Here is a 20508-nt window from a genome sequence, read left to right as displayed (position 1 = left end):
GTGGGGTCTCTTATGGGATTATCCCATGCCTCGTAATCAAAATGTTTTCTTCTTTGGTGACTCTTCTATTCTTGAATGGGTGGGAAAATAGGTTCAGTGTGAAGTTCCTCTGCCAACTCTGTGCACTCTTCAGAATGTTTTGAAATCCCTCATCTGACTGGTAAGACTGTAGGTATGACTTTGCTTTGTCCAGTTGTTCCATTGCTCCAGATATATCAAGGTCAACATCTTGGAGTGGAGGAGTTGCATAGGGCACCAAAATAGCTAGGGACAGCCCTGGTTACACTGTTGACTCATATTTAGCTTGTGATCTGCTATGATCCCCAGATCCCTTTCTGCAGTACTCTATCTTAGACAGTCATTTCCCATTTTTTGTGTGTGCAACTGATTGTTCCTTCCTAAGTGAAATACTTTGCATTTGTCCTTATTGAATTTCATCCTATTTACTTCAGACCATTTCTCCAGTTCGCCCAGATCATTTTGAAATATCATCCTATCCTCCAAAGCACTTGCAACTCGTCCCAGCTTGGTACTGTACATGAACTTTGTAAGTGTACTCTCTCTGCCATTATCTAAATCATTGATGAAGATATTGAACAGAACAGGACCCAGAACTAATCCCTGAGGGACCCCATTCGATATGCCCTTCCAGCTTGATTATGAACCACTGATAATACTCTCTGGGAATGGTTTTCCAACCAGTTAGGCACTACCTTATAGTAGTTCCATCTAGGTTTTATTTCCCTAGTTTGTTTATGAGAAGGTCAGGTGAGACAATATCAAAAGCCTTACTAAAGTCAAGATATACCACATCTACCACTCCCCCCGCACCATCCACAAGGCTTGTTACCTTGTCAAAGAAAGCTATTAAGTTAGTTTCACACTATATGTTCTTGAAAAATCCATGATGAATTTTATTTATCCCCTTATTATCTTCTAAGTGTTTGCAAATTGATTGCTTAATTATTTGCTCCATTATCTTTCCAGGTACTGAAATTAAGCTGACTGGTCTCTAATTCCCCAGGTTGTCCTTATTCACTTTATAGATTGGTGCTATATTTGCCCTTTTCCAGGCCTCTGGAATCTCTCCTGTCTTCCATGACTTTTCAAAGATAATCGGAAATGGCTCAGATATTGCCTAAGTCAACTCCTTGAGTATTCTATGATGTATTGCTTCTCACCCTGGCAACTTAAAGGCATCTTACTTGTCTAAGTAATTTTTAACTTGTTCTTTCCCTATTTTAGTCTCAGATCCTGTCTCATTTCCACTGGCGTTCACTATGTTAGATGTCCAAACACTACTAATCTTTTTGGTGAAAACTGCCATTTCCATTTAAACATTTTCCGCTACTATTTTCCCCACCTCATGGAGTAATGACCAACCATGTCCTTGGTCTTCCTCTTGTTTCTAATGTATTTGTAGAATGTTTTCTTGTTACTCTTTATGTCTCTCGCTAGTTTGATCTCATTTTGTACATTGGCCTTTCTAATTTTATCCCTACATGCTTTTGTTGTTTGTTTATATTCATCCTTTGTCATTTGACCTAGTTTCCACTTTTTGTAGGACTCTTTTGAGTTTCAGATCACTGAAGATCTCCTGGTTAAGAATGGGGGTTTTCTTGCCATACTTCCTTTCTTTCCTACCCAATAGTTTATTCTTGTTCCCCTAATAATGTTTTCTTGAAAAATAGCCAGCACTCTTGAACTGTTTTTCCTTGTAGATTTGCTTCCCATGGGATCTTACCTACCAATTCCCTGAGTTTGCTAAAGTCTGCCTTCTTGAAAGTCATCATCTTTATTGTGCTGCTTTCCCTCCTACTATTCCTTAGAATCTTGAACTCTATCATTTCATGATCACTTTCACCCAAGTTGCCTTCCACTTTCATATTCTCAAATAGTTCCTCCCTATTTCTCAAAATCAAATCTAGAACAGCCTCTCCCCTTGTAGCTTTCTCTCCTTTCTGAAATAAAAAAATGGTCTCCAATACATTACAAGAACAGGGGTTCTGATTGAATGACCTCTCCCGTATCTGTCTCGGCCAGCACTGCCTCTCTCCATGTTATACCAATAAAATAAAAACTAGCAGGATCTTATTAAAGGGAAAAAAAGGCAAAATACCACATTTATTGTGACTACAGAAAGAATCATAGTAAGCAGTTAGTTATAGCTATAACATTCCATTCAATCTCATATTTATTCACACATTCATCCATGCACACGCACACACACACAGGTTCTGCAAGGTTGTTATCAAGAGTTACCAGCCTTAGAGTTGCTCATGCCAAGCCACTGGCCAGGTGGCCTGGACATGAGGAGGGAGCAGGGCCTTGTCAGATGCTCATCTGATGTTTCTGGAAGTTGGTTTGCAGAATCAGACTCCAAAGTTCTCACTTTCTAGAGTCCATTTTTATAGGAGTTTCTTCCTTTGCTAGTCTATGTGAATTGCTTCATCATGCTGTTGCTGAATCAATCAGCAGATATCACATTCCTGACGACTCCGTGCTGCCAGATGTTATCATGTTCTTTGGTTCTCCCATTCTTGAGGCTGTTGGGTGGATTCCAGTCTGCCCTCTGGGGGTCCTCTGGTTATTTCCACTTGATGCCTTCTTCAGCTGATGGACACTGCATTCTTAGGCTGGCACCTCCCTGATCATTCAGTTATTATTCACACCAAGCATCCATCCACATACATCCTCTATCTCTATTTTAATCACAATTGTTAATACAACAAAAGGGCGGGGAGACTCTGGTGCTGTTTCTGTTGTTACAGAGTATTGCTTTGACTCTCTCTCTGTGTGAATTACTTTGAGAACAGACTCTGTCTTAGAATGTACTAACGCAATTAGCAGCTTGCAAGTTTCACACATAGAGGGAGAGAAACAGTACCAAAAACCGAGAGACCTCTTAATTAGTAATACCCTGGAATTTAAACTCTGGGGAATCAAACTCATTTGTGATTTTAATACAGAACTTCTTTAATATGATCCAACATCCATACCTGCCCTATAAGTGGCAGAGGGTGCTAAGGCCTCATGGAAAGGCCTCATGTAGTTCTTGGTCCTTGTCCCTCTCCTTTGCCTCCCTGTGCTATATCAGAACAAAGCACAGAGTCACAGTCCTTTGTAATTTTTTGCATGTCAATTTTTATGCATTAATATACTTGAGCTCAGAATTAAGTAATTGGAACTGATAGAAACTGGATTTTCCGTTTCCTTGGAAACTATGTGATTTTGAATTTTTTTCTGTTCCTTAATAGGAAATCTCCCGTGAAATGAAATTTGGGGGTGAGAAGGGGGGAATTGATCAAAGTATTTTATAAAATGGAAAAGTTTTGTTCTGATTTTGACATTTTAAAATTTTATTATATAATGTCAAATATTTAAATATTGAAACAAAAAATCATTTTGAAATGGCAAATCAAACGTTCCATTCTGAAAAGGTTCAAAATGGAATATTTGACTCTCTATTCTGATTTTTTTTCTAAAGTAATTTTTTTCTAAGTCAACTTGTTTCGGCTAAACATTTCACTTTAAAGAAACCATTATTTCCTGACCGAATTTTCCATCGGAAAATTTCTGATGAGCTCTATAAATAATACTGACTAGCTCTATAAATAAAAAAATATATAAATAAAACCTCAGAAACATAAAGGGGTTAACATTGCTAATGGGGTTTTACAAATTTCTGTACACCTGTTTCTTTAAAAATGTATTCTAGTGTATGTATGGTACAGCAGGACATGAGGGTGCCCAACTACTCCAAGATTCTTAGCTCTTATTGTTTTATTATACGCTACACACGGTTATAAAAAAGTCTTTATGCCCATGTTGATCACACACACATGCAGCATATAGTATATATAGCTTTGTAAGCAACATACAAATGAAGATGTGATTTTAAAAAAAAATTATTTTGCAGTTGTAAAATTTGTTCACATTTGAACTAAATGAAAAAGCTTGGTCCTAATTTGTTTGGCAATATAAAGTTGAGGTTCTTATTTATTTTCTTGAAATACAGTTTTTTTGTATTAAGAGATAGTTGTACTTTAGAAATGCATCTACATATAGGTAGGCTGTAGTGGTTTTGTGAGATTTTTGTGTAACTAATACAGGGCATAGATGAAAGTTACAGTAATTTTTTTTTCCATTTAGCAATAAAGGTTTCAAATAGTCTTCTTGATGAGAAAAAAGCTAATAGTTATTTCGGAGTTCCTATTCTCAGCGGTAATTGTTAAGTATCTGCTACTAGCAGATATTAATTTTCTAACAATTTCCATATAATTTGTTTTGAAATGGTCTAAATTGGGTTATATCAATATGCATTATATGAATTGTTTTGCATGTTACAGCATTGGTCAGCATTGCTTAAATCAATTGGTGTCTTTTTATCAGACTGATTTATGATGAGATGACAAGGGCTGAAATTTGCATTGTAGTAATTTGATCACCTGCTGGTTCTTGCTGAAAATGACAGATACAAATATTCACTAAAAAATAGCTGAGATGAATGCATGAATGTCTTTTGTCATCAGCCTCCTGTTGTACATTTTCCCCTTGCTAGCGGACAGTGAATACAAGTTTTGGTCAGTGAGTCCTAAACCACAAGTTAAATAACATTTATAGATATCGGGAAAACATACCAGTGTAAGATGATGTCATTTACTGTAAATATCAGATACTTTGATCAAGACATTTATATTTCATATCAGAAATCTCCTAAAAAGCTATTAACACAACAGGTCAAACAAGAAATAAAAGTATCCAAGTAAACTCCTTTACCTGTTTATGTATATTTCTTTTCCATAATTACTTTAGATTTTTTTCCAAAGGCAAACAATTGTAATCCATCTGTTTCTCTTGAGAAGGAAATCTATATTCAGCATCTGCAATGTAATTGTAATGTCCTTAGCAACGGATTGTCATCATTGTCACAAACTGAGAATTTGGTTTTACATTTAAGCAGAAGGAGAAGGTATTATTGAGTTTGCACACAAGAAAAGTAAAATAAAATGAATTATAAGGCAGTATACAAATAATTCTCCTTTAAATTATTTCTTCCAGAGTTTTATTATCGCTTAATGTCTCTTTAATATATGCCAGGAATTAGATACTCTGATTCTAGCAGGATACAGTTCTGTTTCAAACACATCTGATTACTAAATTTGTTTTCCAACAGAAAATACAATCCGATTTGACAAGCCATGAGATTAGTTTGGAAGAAATGAAAAAACAAAGCCAGGGTAAGGATGCTGCCAAAAGAGTTTTCTCCCAAATTGATGTTGCACAGGTATGTAACCTCCATTTCCTCTGATCCTTCCTATACACAACACTGTGTTTCTATGTTGAAATATTCTTGATGATTTATATTTATGTATATGTGGTGGTTCAGTTGTTCCTTGAAACTTTGAGCTACTATGTAGCAGTAGTCTGCTTAACAAATCACAGAATTTGATGACAAATCTCCCGCTATATTTTATTTTTTTTTATTCCTGCCTTCCACAATGTATGGCCAAAATGGTCAAAAATTATCACATATCTAATGCTGCACATATCAAATTTTTAATCAAATCAGTAGACCTATTGTGGAGTAGATCTTTTGAGTGTAATAATAGCATAAAAAGTAACACCATGCAAGATCTGTTGGGTATATCATCATTTGAGATATATTAAGATATTTGTATTAAAAATAGACCAGTTGGCAAGTCTATGGGACTCCATTTTAGGGACAAAAGTATGATTTTAATAAGTCTTCTGTGTACTGTGAATATTTTTGGAGAACTATTTGCAGGATATGTACCCTCATTTACAGTTCCCGTATTTTAAGCACTTGCCAGATGTAAGTGGAGTACTAAAGTCCAGCCTGAGCAATTGATTGCTGATTAAAAGTGATAACTAACATGTTATTCCAACTCACTTAATAAACAAAGGGAGACACGTCTGATATGAGGGCTGGCTTAATTACATTTAGGAGCAAGAAAATTCCATTTTCTGTTTTGTGCCCTCCCAAATGGTCTTTGAAACATTCCTGGCCCAATAATCCTCTTCAGTCTATTCAACTTTTGGCATGAATACTAAACTTCCATGGTGCTGTGAAATAAATACATTGATACTCATGTTAAAATACATCACTGATCATCTCATCTTTCATGGTACGGTAAGCAAAACACCATGATTTAACAGCAGAGAGCAAGAGTTTCATCTTGTGGTTAAGGCACAAGACAATGAGCAAGGTTATCTGTTTTTTCCCCAGCTCTTCCAAAGTCGTCTTTAATATGCATGCCTCAATTTCCCAGTCTCTAAAATGGGAATGATAATACTTCCTTAGCTCACAGACTTGCTGAGAGGATGAATTGATTAATGCTTGTGTGTAATGTTTGGTGCTGAGGGACATAGAAAAGCCAAGTAATAAAATGTTAATAGTTATTTATTTTGAAAAACACATTTTATGCTATTTAATATCTCCTCTTCCTTATGGGATCTATTCATTCCTTGATGAATATATGTACCTACATACATATCTCCTGTTAACTCTCTCCCTGCTGGTCTCCATGGCAACTCTGATACTGCCAGCATTCCATCAATTAAATGCTGGGTTCAAAAGGATCCGTACATAGATCCTTGTACATTCAGCAACACAACTGGTGAACACTTCTGGGCATACTGGGCAAGTTAGGGAAACGCTAACCTTTATGGAGATGTGTGTGTATTGGGAGAAGAATATCCTCCCTAAAACAGGTCTTATTCACAGGAGGAGATGAACAGATGGAGAGATGATCCGGTTACTGAGATTTTTAGGCCTTAATGTTTTTGGAGTTGTTTGATACATATGCCATTAATTTCTTTTCCTACGTGTGATAGAGTTGATTCCTTAACACCCTTTTGTCCTGAGAGAGTTCCTCAAAAGGCCTCTAAATGATCATGCACATTACTATGAGTTTTGTCAATCTGAATTGACTCATTTAGATAACATGCAGTTACTTAGATCTGAACCAAAATTGGTTAATTTACAAATTTTAAAGGTTTTTTTGTGTGTACATAAAATTAATCACTATCACAGTTTTACTGAAAACTAAACACATTATACTTAAACTAAAAAGTTGCCTGATTTTTCACTTTGCTACTCCAGTTTTAAGACAGTGCAAGAGCAGAGACATTTATAGATAAATACTGTACACATTTATTTTTTGCTCTAAGAAAAATTCCTTATATGCATTACCTACTCAATATGGTGATGATATTCACTGAAATATCTAGGCAGAAAGTAGCTGTAAAAAAGATATAATTGTGCTTAAAGTGATGGAACTGCTACTCCTTTGCCAAACTTATCTCTTTTTTTGTATTAACATATCTTGGGAGCGATGTTCTGAGCCTGAGAGAAGGAGGGGGGAAAGCAGGTTTAGCTAAAACAATATTCTTATTTTGTCATGGTAACTAATGAACCATTTACTCCTAGTAGGTTAGAAATATTTTGAGGAATTGAAAACCAGTCCCATGTCCTTTATCATAAAGTGATATTGTTGGGAATTCAGAAGTAGATGATTTGCTCAAAGCAGTCATACAGTGGACAAAAGGAAACATTTCTATTTGCGGGGGAGGAGGAGGGTTATTTTGCTTATTGTAGAATCATAGGACTGGGAGGGACCTTGAGAGATCATCTGGTCCAGTCCCCTGCACTCATGGCACAACTAAGTATTATCTAGATCATCCCTGATAGGTGTTTGTCGAACCTGCTCTTTTAAAATCTCCAATGATGGAGATTCTACAACCTTCCTAGGCAATTTATTCCAGTGGTTAACGATCCTGACAAGAAGTTTTTCCTAATGTCCAATCTAAACTGTCCCTGCTGCAATTTTAGCCCATTGCTTCTTGTTTTATCCTCAGAGATTAAGGAGAACAATTTTTCTCCCTCCTCCTTATAATAACCTTATGATCTTTTGTTACTTAACACATCTTGCTCTAGAAGAAGGAAAATGCTCAGTTGACTCCCTTTCCTTGCAGGTGAATGAAGAATACAAATTATTAATAATACTTCAGAATTATTAAAATATAATAACCAGAGAATCTAAAAGTATAAACATTACACTGAATTATTGACCAAAAGGATTGTGTCCTTTCCTTGCCTGAAACTCCACAGTTGCAGTCTGTATAAAACACTTTACTGTCAAGGTTACTTATATGTAAGTGACAGCCAGTTACATTTTAGGGTACCCAAGTGTTAGACCCTCTTAGACAAAAATCAGCGTAATACATGGCTTAATAACCCATCTTCCCCTCCCTCCCTTCCCAAAAGGGCAAAATGTGATGGAGTACATGAGTACTTCGTTGGGTGAGAACAACAATAAAGAGGAAATGTAAATTGGTACAATGGAGACTTTACTAGCTTTTATGCAATTCATATATATTGGTTTCAGAGTAGCAGCCGTTTTAGTCTGTATCCGCAAAAAGAAAAGGAGGACTTGTGGCACCTTAGAGATGAACCAATTTATTTGAACTTAAGCTTTCGTGAGCTACAGCTCACTTCATTGGATGCATACTGTGGAAAATATATTGGTGCAGATGACCTCTTGGTCACTGATTCTAAGAAAGCCGAGGTCACTAATGATTACCATTAGTGCAGTTAACTGGTAGATTCAGGTCGTCAAGCTGGATGATCACAATGGTCCCTTCTACCTTTAAAATCTCTGATTATATGAGAATCAAATCCCAGAGCCTGTGCCAAGCCTATGAACAGTGCACAAGCTTCATGCAGGGCTTCTTTACAGTGAGTAGAGGAAGGATAATCTCCCAATCCCTATAAAAATATATCATGGAAGTGAGCTGCATTTCTGGTGTCTTATGTATAGTGTGATCTCCCTTTGCAGGGAAAATGGATACTGGAACCAATCCCAATCCCCCTGCATGCTAGTAAACATTGAGCTTTCACCATCAGCTCTGCACTGATAGTATAGATCCTTACACAGACACCTTCTACCCATTCCCTTCTTTCCCATGCAACAGAATATCGCCAGTTCTGTTGCATCTAGTTGCCCTTTGCAGGTGCAAGTGAGAAGGGAAGGATTTTCTTCCGTGTATAAAAACCAAGACTGGTGTCAGCAGAGGTCTAGTTAAAGAATCAAATGTTTTGAGGTGCAAGAAATCATGAGAAAACATACTGATAGGTAACCCATTCTGAGAATGACTCCATTTTTTCCTCCTATTTTTACCACTGACCCATATTGACTTTTCAGAAAAAAATTCAAGACGTCTCCATGAAGTTCCGCTTGTTCCAGAAGCCAGCCAATTTTGAGCAGCGTCTACAGGAATGTAAAAGAATTTTAGATGAAGTAAAATTGCAGGTGCCCAAGTTGGAGATGAAGAGTGTAGAGCAGGAGGTAGTGCAGTCACAGTTGGATCATTGCATGGTATGTATGTCCAGTCCAGTGATTTTTTTTTTTCAAATAATTTCCTGTCTTTTCACATGTCAAGTATTTCTCGTTGGGATTTATATATATATATATATATATAGGTGAGATTTTCAAAAATGCCTAAGAGATTTAGGAGCATTGATCCCATTGAAATTTAGGGAAATTTGTGATCTTATGTATTTTAAGAATGTTTGAAAATCCCACCCCATATGTTTATTTCCTACTTCTCTCTTTCTTGCAAATCAAGGACTCATCAATTTTAAGTTGTCTTAGATGCTACACATGTGCCTGAGTCACTCTGCCACTTTTTGCAGTTTTAAAATGACATTTTCCCTATACTTTTAAATGTGTTTCAAACTCTACAAACAATCAAGGGAAACTGATTATATGGTTGAAATGTTGAAACTGGCTACTGGAGCTGGTTGAAAATCAAACTTTCCATTCTGTGGGAAATTTATAGGGTGGCCTCTCTGGCCATGCTACATCTCCTGTGATGCACTACAGTCATGGGATTCTGTTGATGAACCATGATGGTTTAACAAAGGGGAGGGCCACGGTGCATCATGGGAAATTTAGTCCCATAAGGCATCTAAACTAAAATGCTTATGAGACACCACAGCAGCTCAGGTAGGCACACTATCATAAGAATGAAATGGAAGTTATAAATTCTGGGTTTACAATGCCTCGATTCAGCAACTAACTTTTTAGCAGAAGAGTACTTACAGTTGCGATACACTAGAAAACCTCATATTGTTTTGTCCTAATGTCCTTGCTTATAATTTTTACCTCTGCTGGTGGATCAGCATGAGCTGCACAACAGCTATCTTCCTTGCTGTGCCCTGTATACAAAGTTGGCTGCATTTCAGTGATGAAGTATGTGTTTATCTTGCAAGTCACATGAGGATCCTTGGGAAAGAATGGGGATATAGACATATATCCCCATTTTATATATATGTAAAATTATATTAATATGTTTTTGAGAATCAAGTTGTTAATGAACTTCAGATTAAACTATAGAGAAGATGTGCTGAGTTTCTCTTATCAGGTCTGCAATAGAAAAAGCATCATATCTTTACCTGAACTGTCTACACTTATTGGACTTATTGGACTACACTTAATGGAATTTGTTTCACTATAATATCACAAGAGGCACTGGTAATAATAAAAAAACCCCACAAAAATACTTAACACAAGCTCAATCATCAAGAAAAGAAATACAGTCTAGATTCTTTTTTAAAAGCTCTGTCAAGGTATATGAAATAAGTTATTTCAGCACATCACAACAAATTGTGAGAGCATATAATGAAGCTAAAAGAACCGCAACAATAAACTTCAAGAACCTTGCCATTTAAATTCTTCACTTTTTTATGTTTATTGATATTCTATAGTTCAGAGGAGTGTCTCTTTCCCAGTTCAGTGTAATAAATTTCTAGTGCCATAACAGAATTCAATTTTAAATGCAATGAAGGAAACAAAGTTAAATTACATATTTAAACAGAAAAAAGTTAAGGATGTTTGTTTGGATAAGGTTTATCCAAAATAATTTCTGTGGGTGCCAAATATTAGATCAGTTATTTTGGATACCAGGTTATTTGGCAACCCTGTTATATGTATATAGATGTTGTTGTTGTATCCAGGGAATCAGGGTTTGGGCAGACAGGTAGAGCTATCCCTTTTTTAATCCTCATTCTTTTAAAAGGTAAGGGGAAAGCATGGTCTATGCACACTGATTGCATGTCATTACTTAAATAAATGTTTGTTTTGTCCACACTTGCTGCTTAGTCATTTGAAACAATTAGAAAAGATAGATGGAGGTATATAATATATTTTTTCTTTAAAAGGCAGTAAATCTCTTTGCTTTTTAGACCATTAAAAGCAATATTAAACATAATTAAATGGAAGGGGAAATCTGTGCTGTATCAGTCGAAGGATTTAGTGTATGGGGAACTGTCAGATTTCTGCTCAAATTAGGCTTTTAGATTGTGGGTGGTTGAGGACGTGAGTAGGGCAGCTGCTATTAAGTGCTGTATTGTCTAAACCAGCTGAGAGCAGACCTTTGTCTTATGATGTTACAAATTCTGGTGGCCACTGGCTTCTTGACTCAGCACTTCCACCATGGCTGCCACCGGTGGGACGTTAAAACCAACAATAGCAGAACATTCTAGATGAATAAGTCAAATGTAGACATGGACATATAATTTTGAATTCTGATTAATAAATAAAGCTCTAACAGTCTTGTAAATGCTTTTGCATTATCTGTATGTGATTTATGCATAACTAGAAGCTGGCATCTCAAGTTCCTTTAGTTTCCATAGGAGTTGAGGGTCCTCACAGTCTCACAGGTGACGCTCTTATGCACCAAACAATGCCAAGATTGGTAGTAGTTCTGCATAATCACTTCAGTCCCAAGATTGCATTGCTTTTATTCATTTATTTTATTAATTTTGGTGTTTCTCTCTTCTGTGTTGATTTGATTAGAAATTGTATAAAAGCTTGAGTGAGGTGAAGTCTGAAGTGGAAACAGTGATAAAAACTGGACGTCAGATTGTTCAGAAACAACAGACAGAGAAGCCCAAAGAACTGGATGAAAGACTTACAGCTTTGAAGCTGCAGTATAATGAATTGGGTGCTCTGGTATGTACTCTGATATACAATGCAAAACCAGGCTCTGTTTCTGGCTTTTCAAGCTAAGTACATTCTTTGTACTGTGTGGTAACATGTATTGTTTGTTTATTCCTTTTAAGTCTCTGAAATCAATCCTACCTCTGTTTATAAAAGTGTAATCCTTGTTAGGAAGCCAAAAACAATCAATTAGATAAATATTCAGTTAGGTCCAAGAAAATATGCGAAACTCAGAGACATGTAATATTGATTTCTTTATCAGGTTTTAAGGTTATTCTTTCCTAAAATTGAATTTACTTTTTGCCTTCCAAAGACTTTTTTAGATCGATGGGCTATTTACCAGTCACCAATTTAAAAGCACTCTAGGTAGGGCTACATCTATAGATGAGATCATGGGTTTTTCAGTTCTTTCATTCTGTGCATTACATTATAAGAAAGAGAGATCTCCCAGTTCTTATTTGCATAGATCTCAGAATGCCTCATTCTGCAGGCCACCATGAAAAGGTCAGTTGACCAAGATGCTTGTTGCTGTTGCAGCATCCCTATGGGGAAATTTTAATACCACTGCAGCTGGCTTCTTGCATGTGACTATACACACATTAATGGGTTTTGTGTGGTAACTCTTCCCCTGTACATGCCTCATGTGGCTGTGCACTGTCTCCAGTTAGAACCCTTGCATGCCTGTTTACATTCTTACTTTCACTGTGATAGGTACTGATTTTTGTATATGCAAACCACACAGAATGTTGTATTCATGAGCATATGGAATAATTTATACCTATTTTGCTCCTCATACACCTTCATAGACCTATTTAGGATTTCATACTTAGATCCTCTCTCCTTGCAGAAGCTGCTTCCAAATTTCCGTAGTGTTGGGCAAGAATAAATCAACAGTATTGGTAGGCTAGGGTTGAAAATACAATGCCTTGAAAACTAGCCCTTTGGGAAGCTGTGGTACTGTAGAATAGCTGGCACTGTTGTTGTATTTAGTTTGATCATTTGATTCATATCAACATGATGATGAGGACTTAATTAATATTCTCCCACTAAGAAGCACTTAAAGACGATAAAGTCATCGCAGAGAAACTAAATGAATTTTTTGCTTCACTCTTCATGGCTGAGGATGTTAGGGAGATTCCCAAACCTGAGCTGTCTTTTGTAGGTGACAAATCTGAGGAATTGTCACAGATTGAAGTGTCACTAGAGGAGGTTTTGGAATTAATTGAGAAACTTAACAGTAACAAGTCACCGGGACCAGATGGCATTCACCCAAGAGTTCTGAAAGAACTCAAATGTGAAATTGTGGGACTATTAACTATGGTTTGTAACCTGTCCTTTAAATCAGCTACTGTACCCAGTGACTGGAAGATAGCTAAAGTAATGCCAATATTTAAGAAGGGCTCTAGAGGTGATCCTGGCAATTACAGACCGGTAAGTCTAATGTCAGTACCGGGCAAATTAGTTGAAACAATAGTAATGAATAAAATTGTCAGACACATAAAAGAGCATAAATTGTTGTGCAAAAGTCAACATGGTTTCTGTAAAGGGAGATCATGTCTTACTAATCTATTAGAGTTCTTTGAAGGGGTCAACAAACATGTGGACAAGGGGGATCCAGTGGACATAGTGTACTTAGATTTCCTGAAAGCCTTTGACAAGCCCTCACCAAAGGCTCTTTTGTAAATTAAGTTGTCATGGGATTAGAGGGAAGATCTTTTCATGGATTGAGAACTGGTTAAAAGACAGGGAACAAAGGGTAGGAATAAATGGTAAATTTTCAGAATGGAGAGGGGTAACTAGTGCTGGTCCTCAGGGTCAGTCCTAGGACCAATCCTATTCAACTTATTCATAAATGATCTGGAGAAAGGGGTAAACAGTGCAGTGGCAAAGTTTGTAGATGATACTAAACTGCTCAAGATAGTTAAGACCAAAGCAGACTGTGAAGAACTTCAAAAAGATCTCACAAAACTACGTGATTGGGCAACAAAATGGCAAATGAAATTTAAAGTGGATAAATGTAAAGTAATGCCCATTGGAAAAAATCACCCCAACTATACATACAATATGATGGGGGGCTAATTTAGCTACAACTAATCAGGAGAAAGATCTTGGAGTCATCATGGATAGTTCTCTGAATACGTCCATGCGGTGTGCAGCGGCAGTCAAAAAAGCAAACGTGATGTTAGGAATCATTAAAAAAGGGAGAGAGTATAAGACGGAAAATATCTTATTGCCCTTATATAAATCCATGGTACGCCCACATCCTGAATACTATGTACAGATGTGGTCCCCTCATCTCAAAAAAAGATATACTGGCATTAGAAAAGGTTCAGAGAAGGGCAACTAAAATGATTAGGGGTTTGGAAGGGGTCCCATCTGAGGAGAGATTAAAGAGGCTAGGACTTTTCAGCTTGGAAAAGAGGAGACTAAGGCGGGATATGATAGATATAAAATCATAAATGGCGTGGAGAAAGTGAATAAAGAAAAGATATTTACTTGTTCCCATAATATAAGAACTAGGGGGCACCAAATGGGTAGCAGGTTTGAAACAAATAAAAGGAAGTTCTTCTTCACTCAGCGCATAGTCAACCTGTGGAACCCCTTACCTGGTTGTAAAGGCTAGAACTATAACAGGGTTTAAAAGAGAACTGGATAAATTCATGGAGGTTAAGTCCATTAATAGCTATTAGCCAGGATGGGTAAGGAATGGTGTCCCTAGCCTCTGTTTGTCAGAGGGTGGAGATGGATAGCAGGAGAGAGATCACTTGATCATTACCTGTTAGGTTCACCCTCTCTGGGGCACCTGGCATTGGCCACTGTCAGTAGAAAGGATACTGGGCTGGATGGACCTTTGGTTTGATCCAGTATGGACGTTCTTATGTTCACTATATCTATTCCTCTTCTCTCAGTTTTGCATGGTCTGCTAAAGAAAACTTGGTTATCAGAAATTTCCCAGTCTATTTTTATCTGAAAATTTTGATGATAGTTTTTTTAAATGCAAGTACCGTTAATAAGGCAAACTTTTCCATCTCCATAGACTTTGCCTTTGTTGAATCAAATTTTTGTAACCTGTTAACTTTCAATCAGTGTACCAGTTCACAGAGCACATGTACAACAATAGTTAAGCACACTGAAACTCACTGAAAACTGCTGACAGCTAAACATCCATTCATTTCTAGAAGGTTCTAATCGAGCAGAAAATACTGATTGGGTTCTGCCCTGTCCAAAAGGCTGTTGATTATGACTTAACAATATGCTGTCCTATCCATAGAAAATGTCATCCGTTGTTCATAGGCGTAGTTTGACTTCTGTATTTGGGGGGCAGCTCCAATCAGGCCAACGGGGTTGCTCATGTGGGGGAGATACAAATTCCGTGCTTGCCCACAGGGGTGCCATTTCAGATTGGGGCAGGGAGGGGAGGGCACAACTTTAACTAGGATTCCAGGGGCTACTTAGGCAACTGAAAACTTTAGTGATTTTGCAGATAATAACTTAGAAATTATCTGACAGGAGCATGGTATCTCCTATATCAAGAAAGAAAATTAAGTAAATATCAGCCCACCTCAGCTGTAATACAAACATGTTCTGACATCTTGCGGCAAGTCGCTTATGGGACACTGGTTAGGTTTAAAATTGTAATGTATATTCTTTCTCGGATACTCTTACTAAAGTCAGAAGGGACCATCCTGATCATCTACTCTGACCTTCTGCACATGGCAGGCCACAGAACCTCACCCACCCACTCCTGTAATATAGACCCCTAACCTCTGACTGAGTTACTAAAGGCCTCAAATAATGCTTTAAAGACTTCCTCTAGTTTAAACCTGCAAGTGACCCATGCCTCATGATGCAGAAGAAGGTGAAAAATTCCCAGGATCTCTGCCAATCTTACCTGTGGAAAAATTCCTTCCTGACCCCACATATGATGATCAGTTAGATCCTGAACATGTGGGCAAGACCCACCAGGCCGATAACTGGGAAAGAATTCTCTGTAGTAAGAGCCCTCCCCCGGTAGTGTCCTGTCCCCAGCTGTTGGGGATTTTTGCTACAGGCAGTCGCTGATGGGCCACATGCCATTGTAGGCAGTCCTGTCATACCATCCCCTCCATAAACTTATCAAGCTCAGGCTTCAAGCCACTTAGGGTTTTTTGCCCCCACTGCTCCCCTTGGGAGGCTGCTCCAGAACTTCACTCTTCTAACAGTTATAAACCTTTGCCTAATTTCAAGCCTAAACTTGTTGAAGACCAGTTTATATCCCTTTGTTCTGGGGTCCACTGATCCCTAACTTAAATAACTCCTCTCCCTCCTTGGTATTTATCCCTCAGGTATATTTATACAGAGTAATCCTATCTCCCCTCAGCCTTGTATTGGTTAGACTAAACAATCCAAGAGCTGTAGCTCACGAAAGCTTATGCTCTAATAAATTGGTTAGTCTCTAAGGTGCCACAAGTACTCCTTTTCTTTTTGCGAATACAGACTAACACGGCTGTTACTCTGAATCCAAGCTCTGAGTCTCTTCTCGTAAGGTAGGTTTTCCATTCCTCAGATCATCCTAGTCACCCTTTCTCTGCACCTGTTCCAGTTGAATTCATCTGTCTTAAACATGGGAGACCAGATTTGCACACAATACTCTAGATGCGGTCTCACCAGTGATTGTATAATGGTACTAACACTTCTCTGTCTCTGCTGGAAATAACTCGCCTGATACATCCTAGGGCTCCATTAGCTTTTTTCACAGCTGCAGAAGCGATGCCTATGACGGTCAGGAAGGGTCAGATGCCCCTCCCCAGATGCCTGGTGGGGGGCAGGGCCGGTGCCCCAAGCACCTAGGGAGTGGAAGGGGCGGGGCCAGAGCCAGGAGGGAAGGGCCGGGGCCAGAGCCTCTCCTCTTCTGGCCACACTGCTTGGGATGCATGCTGCACAGTGTCACTCTCTCCTCTTCCAGCCATACTGTCTGGGGTGCACTCTGCCCGGTGCAGCGCAGCAGCTGACTGGGAGAGTGCCTGGCTGCGGTACCAACAGACTGCCCCTCCAGCCCCACCCAGGCTCAGCTTCTGGGGACAGTGGTCGAGCGAGCCAGAGCCCCCCAGCCCTTCTAGCATGCTCAGAGTCAGCTTCTGTCCCCAGAGGCTGAGGCTGAGGCTGGGTGGGGGGTAGCCTGGCACTCTTCCAGGCAGCTGCTGTGCTGCACCAGGCAACATCCGAGAGTGACCCTAGGGCCTGGCTGCCAGGAAGAGCAGCTGAACATGCCATGGAGAGCCAGGGCAGTGGGAGGACAGAGCCCTTCCCTTCCCAAGTAACCAGTTAGCCTCTCCCCACTCCAGCAGGGGCCCTAGACTGGAAGTGGTGTGGGGAGGAGTCAAGTGAGGAGGTCATGTGCCCCCCCCTTTTTGCTGGTGCCCCCCTTTCTGTCCCTCCCACGAGTTGCCCATGCACAGATCAATCACACTGACAGCTCATAGTCATCCTGTGATCAACCAATACCCCCAGTTCTTTCTCCTCCACTGTCACTTCCAACTGATAAGTCCCCAACTTATAGCAAAAATTCTTGTTCGTCACTAAGTATGTGACCTTGTACTTTGCACTATTAAATTTCATCCTATTTCTATTACTCCAGTTTACAAGGTCATCCAGATCTTCTTGTATGGCATTCCGGTCCTCCTCGGTATTGGTAATACCTCCCAACTTTGTGTCATCCGCAAATTATATTAGCACACTCCCACTTTCTGTGCCAAGGTCAGTAATAAAAATGTTAAATAAGATTGGTCCCAAGACCGATCCCTGAGGAACTCCACTAGTAACCTCACTCTAGCCTGAGAGTTCACGTCTCAGTATGACCTGTTGTAGTCTTCCCTTTAACCAGTTCCTTATCCACCTTTCAATTCTCATATTAATCCCTATCTTCTCCAGTTTAACTAATAATTTCTCATGTGGAACTGTATCAAATGCCTTACTGACATCCAGGAAGATTAGATCTACTGCATTTCCTTTGTCTAAAAAAATCAGTTATCTTCTCGAAGAAACATATTAGTAATTTTGTTACTACCTCTTGAATACAACAATTGAAACAATTGTTGAAAAATCTACAATTACTTTCTATCATTTGGGATACTTACTTTTTGCAGTTCACCAAGCTTGGCAAAGATCATTTAACTTTAGGAAAACATGGGACCAGCCCTTTGTTATCTTAATTATCTGTTAATCACTCTGTTTATAAACAACATTATGACTCCTTGCCTCAGAGGCACAAACTGGGAGCAGCATGTCTCCTATCTCCTCTGCTGCCTGCCTGAGGCTTGTAGCTTGGGGGGCAACACCCTCCTTTGCCCCCTCCCCCAACTCCACCTATACTGCTGTTGAAGCACAACCCCATCCAGAGGCTCCATGGAGGAGATGCAGTATTTCTCTCCAGAAGAGAGTTCATGCAAATGTTGCACTTAACAGCAACACATGATGAATCTATTCTCTTCCTCTTCCTGCCCCTACTGGGAGCACACAGCTCACAGGACTTAATTAAAACCATAGCACTGGAGTAAATTTGGTGCATTAAGTGGCTGAATGCACCCTGTAGGACGAAGGTTGTGATTTAAATGTTTGCTTATTGCAGACATAAATATAATTTTAATAAACAGAGTAGCAGAAAATGCATAATTTTTGTCAGATTAAAATTTATTAAGTTAAATTAACAGCTAGTTAATAGCTAATAAAGAGAGTCCCTATTAGCTACAAGAGTCAGCCTATGTTTTAAGCACATGGTGGTGATCAAACCCCACAGTCCTCCACACAATAACCTTTAAGAATTATATTATTTTTGGAAGAACTAATATTCATTTCGGGAATGAATTCATTGGGGGAACCTGTATCAAGGCAATTATCTATATTTAGTTTGGAAATTGCTAGAAAGGTAAAATAAACAAAGATATTAACAAATATCAATCTTCTGAGTGCTGGGACAGCTAAAAGCCTTCTTCAGAAAGATTGGATGACATTGTCATTTGAGATTAAATATTTTACTCAGCACATTTAATACAATAAGGCATGTTTGATCAATTTTAAAAAGTGTGGATTGGGGGTTAAAATGTGCTTTGTAATACATGCACACTGGGTTTATCTCTCATAACTTCTTTAAATTAAATAGTTCCATGCCATTTATTACAAGACTACATTTAGCATTAAAAAAAAAAAAAAAAAGATTGCATGAAATGACTGCACCTGTATCTTTGCACTGGGTAAAGGATGAAATGTTTAGTTAGAGAACAATTAGTGGCCTAAAGTGCTTTGTTTATTTTTGTTAAAATAGACAAAATAGTTCGCGTTTATTTTTACCTGGAAGGACCGTTAACAATTTTAGTGAAACAAAGTGACCAAGGCTATGACATACAGTATTTTCATATGCATTTCAACTTTTCAGTTCCCCCAACTGCATATTCTAATGAAAGCTAAATATTTTGCCAAATATTTTGTTTTGAAGAGAAAAGTAGTTCATGTAAAATAAAAATCAGGATTGAAATATTTGGGTCCAGTGTACCATCTTTACTTGGACAAACTCCAACTGAGAATTTTGCCTAAACGTGGACGTTGTGAGTTGGACCCAAATGTATTGTCTCATGCTTATGTTTATATGTATACTTATATATGCCCTGATTCAGGGAAGATTCCCTTTACAAGACATTACTTAAGCACATTCTTAAAGTTAAGTGTATGCTTAAGTACTATCTTAAATAGAGATGGACTTAAATACGTGCGCAAGTGCTTTTCAGAATTGGGGCCATATATTGTATAGGTCTCAGATGGTCAGAACTAATATAATTAACAAAATTTTAGAAACTTCTATCTATTACCAAATATAGCTTTTTAAAAATATGCACAGCAATATCATGTTAAGGTCCAATAACTTGTGACCTTTGGGAGCTAGAAAGAAGTGCCTGTGTCCCAGCTGAAAGCTAGGAAACTATCTTGTAATGGAAGAAAACTCCTATTTCTAGTCCTGATGGGTCTTGTGATATCAGACCTCAAACCTACCACTGGTTCAGGACTGAATATTGTCTGTCTAGAGTCTAAGGCCAGTATAGTTTGGGCTTGGTATGAGAATTCCATGCAAATGCGGGGGAGGGAGGAGATAATTTCCTAGCACACTTCTTTTTTAAATGGCATCTGTTTTAAACCCCTCAATGGTTTTAAAATTTAGAAATGGCCCTCATAGAGACAGGTTAGTGAGGAGAGTGCAGAAGGTTAAATGTGTCACTTGTGTATCACCATCACATGTGGGGTGTGTGTGTGTGTGTGTGTATGCACACATGTTTACACAAAACATATCTGTCTCACACACTTATAATGCTTTGGGATGGTTACCTTACTTCTGAATGGCTGTGCAAGGCTAGAAACCACTTGGCAGTCAAGGAGGAGTGGAGTTATGGCCCTGCCTCTGTACTGTGTCAGTGTAAAAGAGGGCTGGACCATGTCAAAGGGACTGGGAGGGGCA

General features: G+C 38.4%; 1 protein-coding gene across 3 annotated transcripts in view; it reads left to right on the top strand.

Annotated features, from left to right (window-relative positions):
• DMD (dystrophin) overlaps positions 1–20508 on the top strand; it is a gene marked incomplete at both ends in the record, with an annotated part of 1846964 nt that overhangs the window by 711914 nt on the left and 1114542 nt on the right. For all 3 annotated transcript variants that reach the window (XM_084636024.1, XM_084636023.1, XM_084636025.1), the window contains 3 exons: positions 5177–5287; positions 9228–9401; positions 11883–12038. In XM_084636024.1, the coding sequence (XP_084492150.1) occupies positions 5177–5287; positions 9228–9401; positions 11883–12038 (441 nt within the window). The remainder of the gene's footprint in view (positions 1–5176; positions 5288–9227; positions 9402–11882; positions 12039–20508) is intronic.

Source organism: Lepidochelys olivacea (genome assembly GCF_965140295.1).
Source record: "Lepidochelys olivacea isolate rLepOli2 genome assembly, chromosome: 1".
Taxonomy (NCBI): domain Eukaryota; kingdom Metazoa; phylum Chordata; order Testudines; family Cheloniidae; genus Lepidochelys; species Lepidochelys olivacea.
This window is presented reverse-complemented; position numbering and strand designations above follow the sequence as displayed.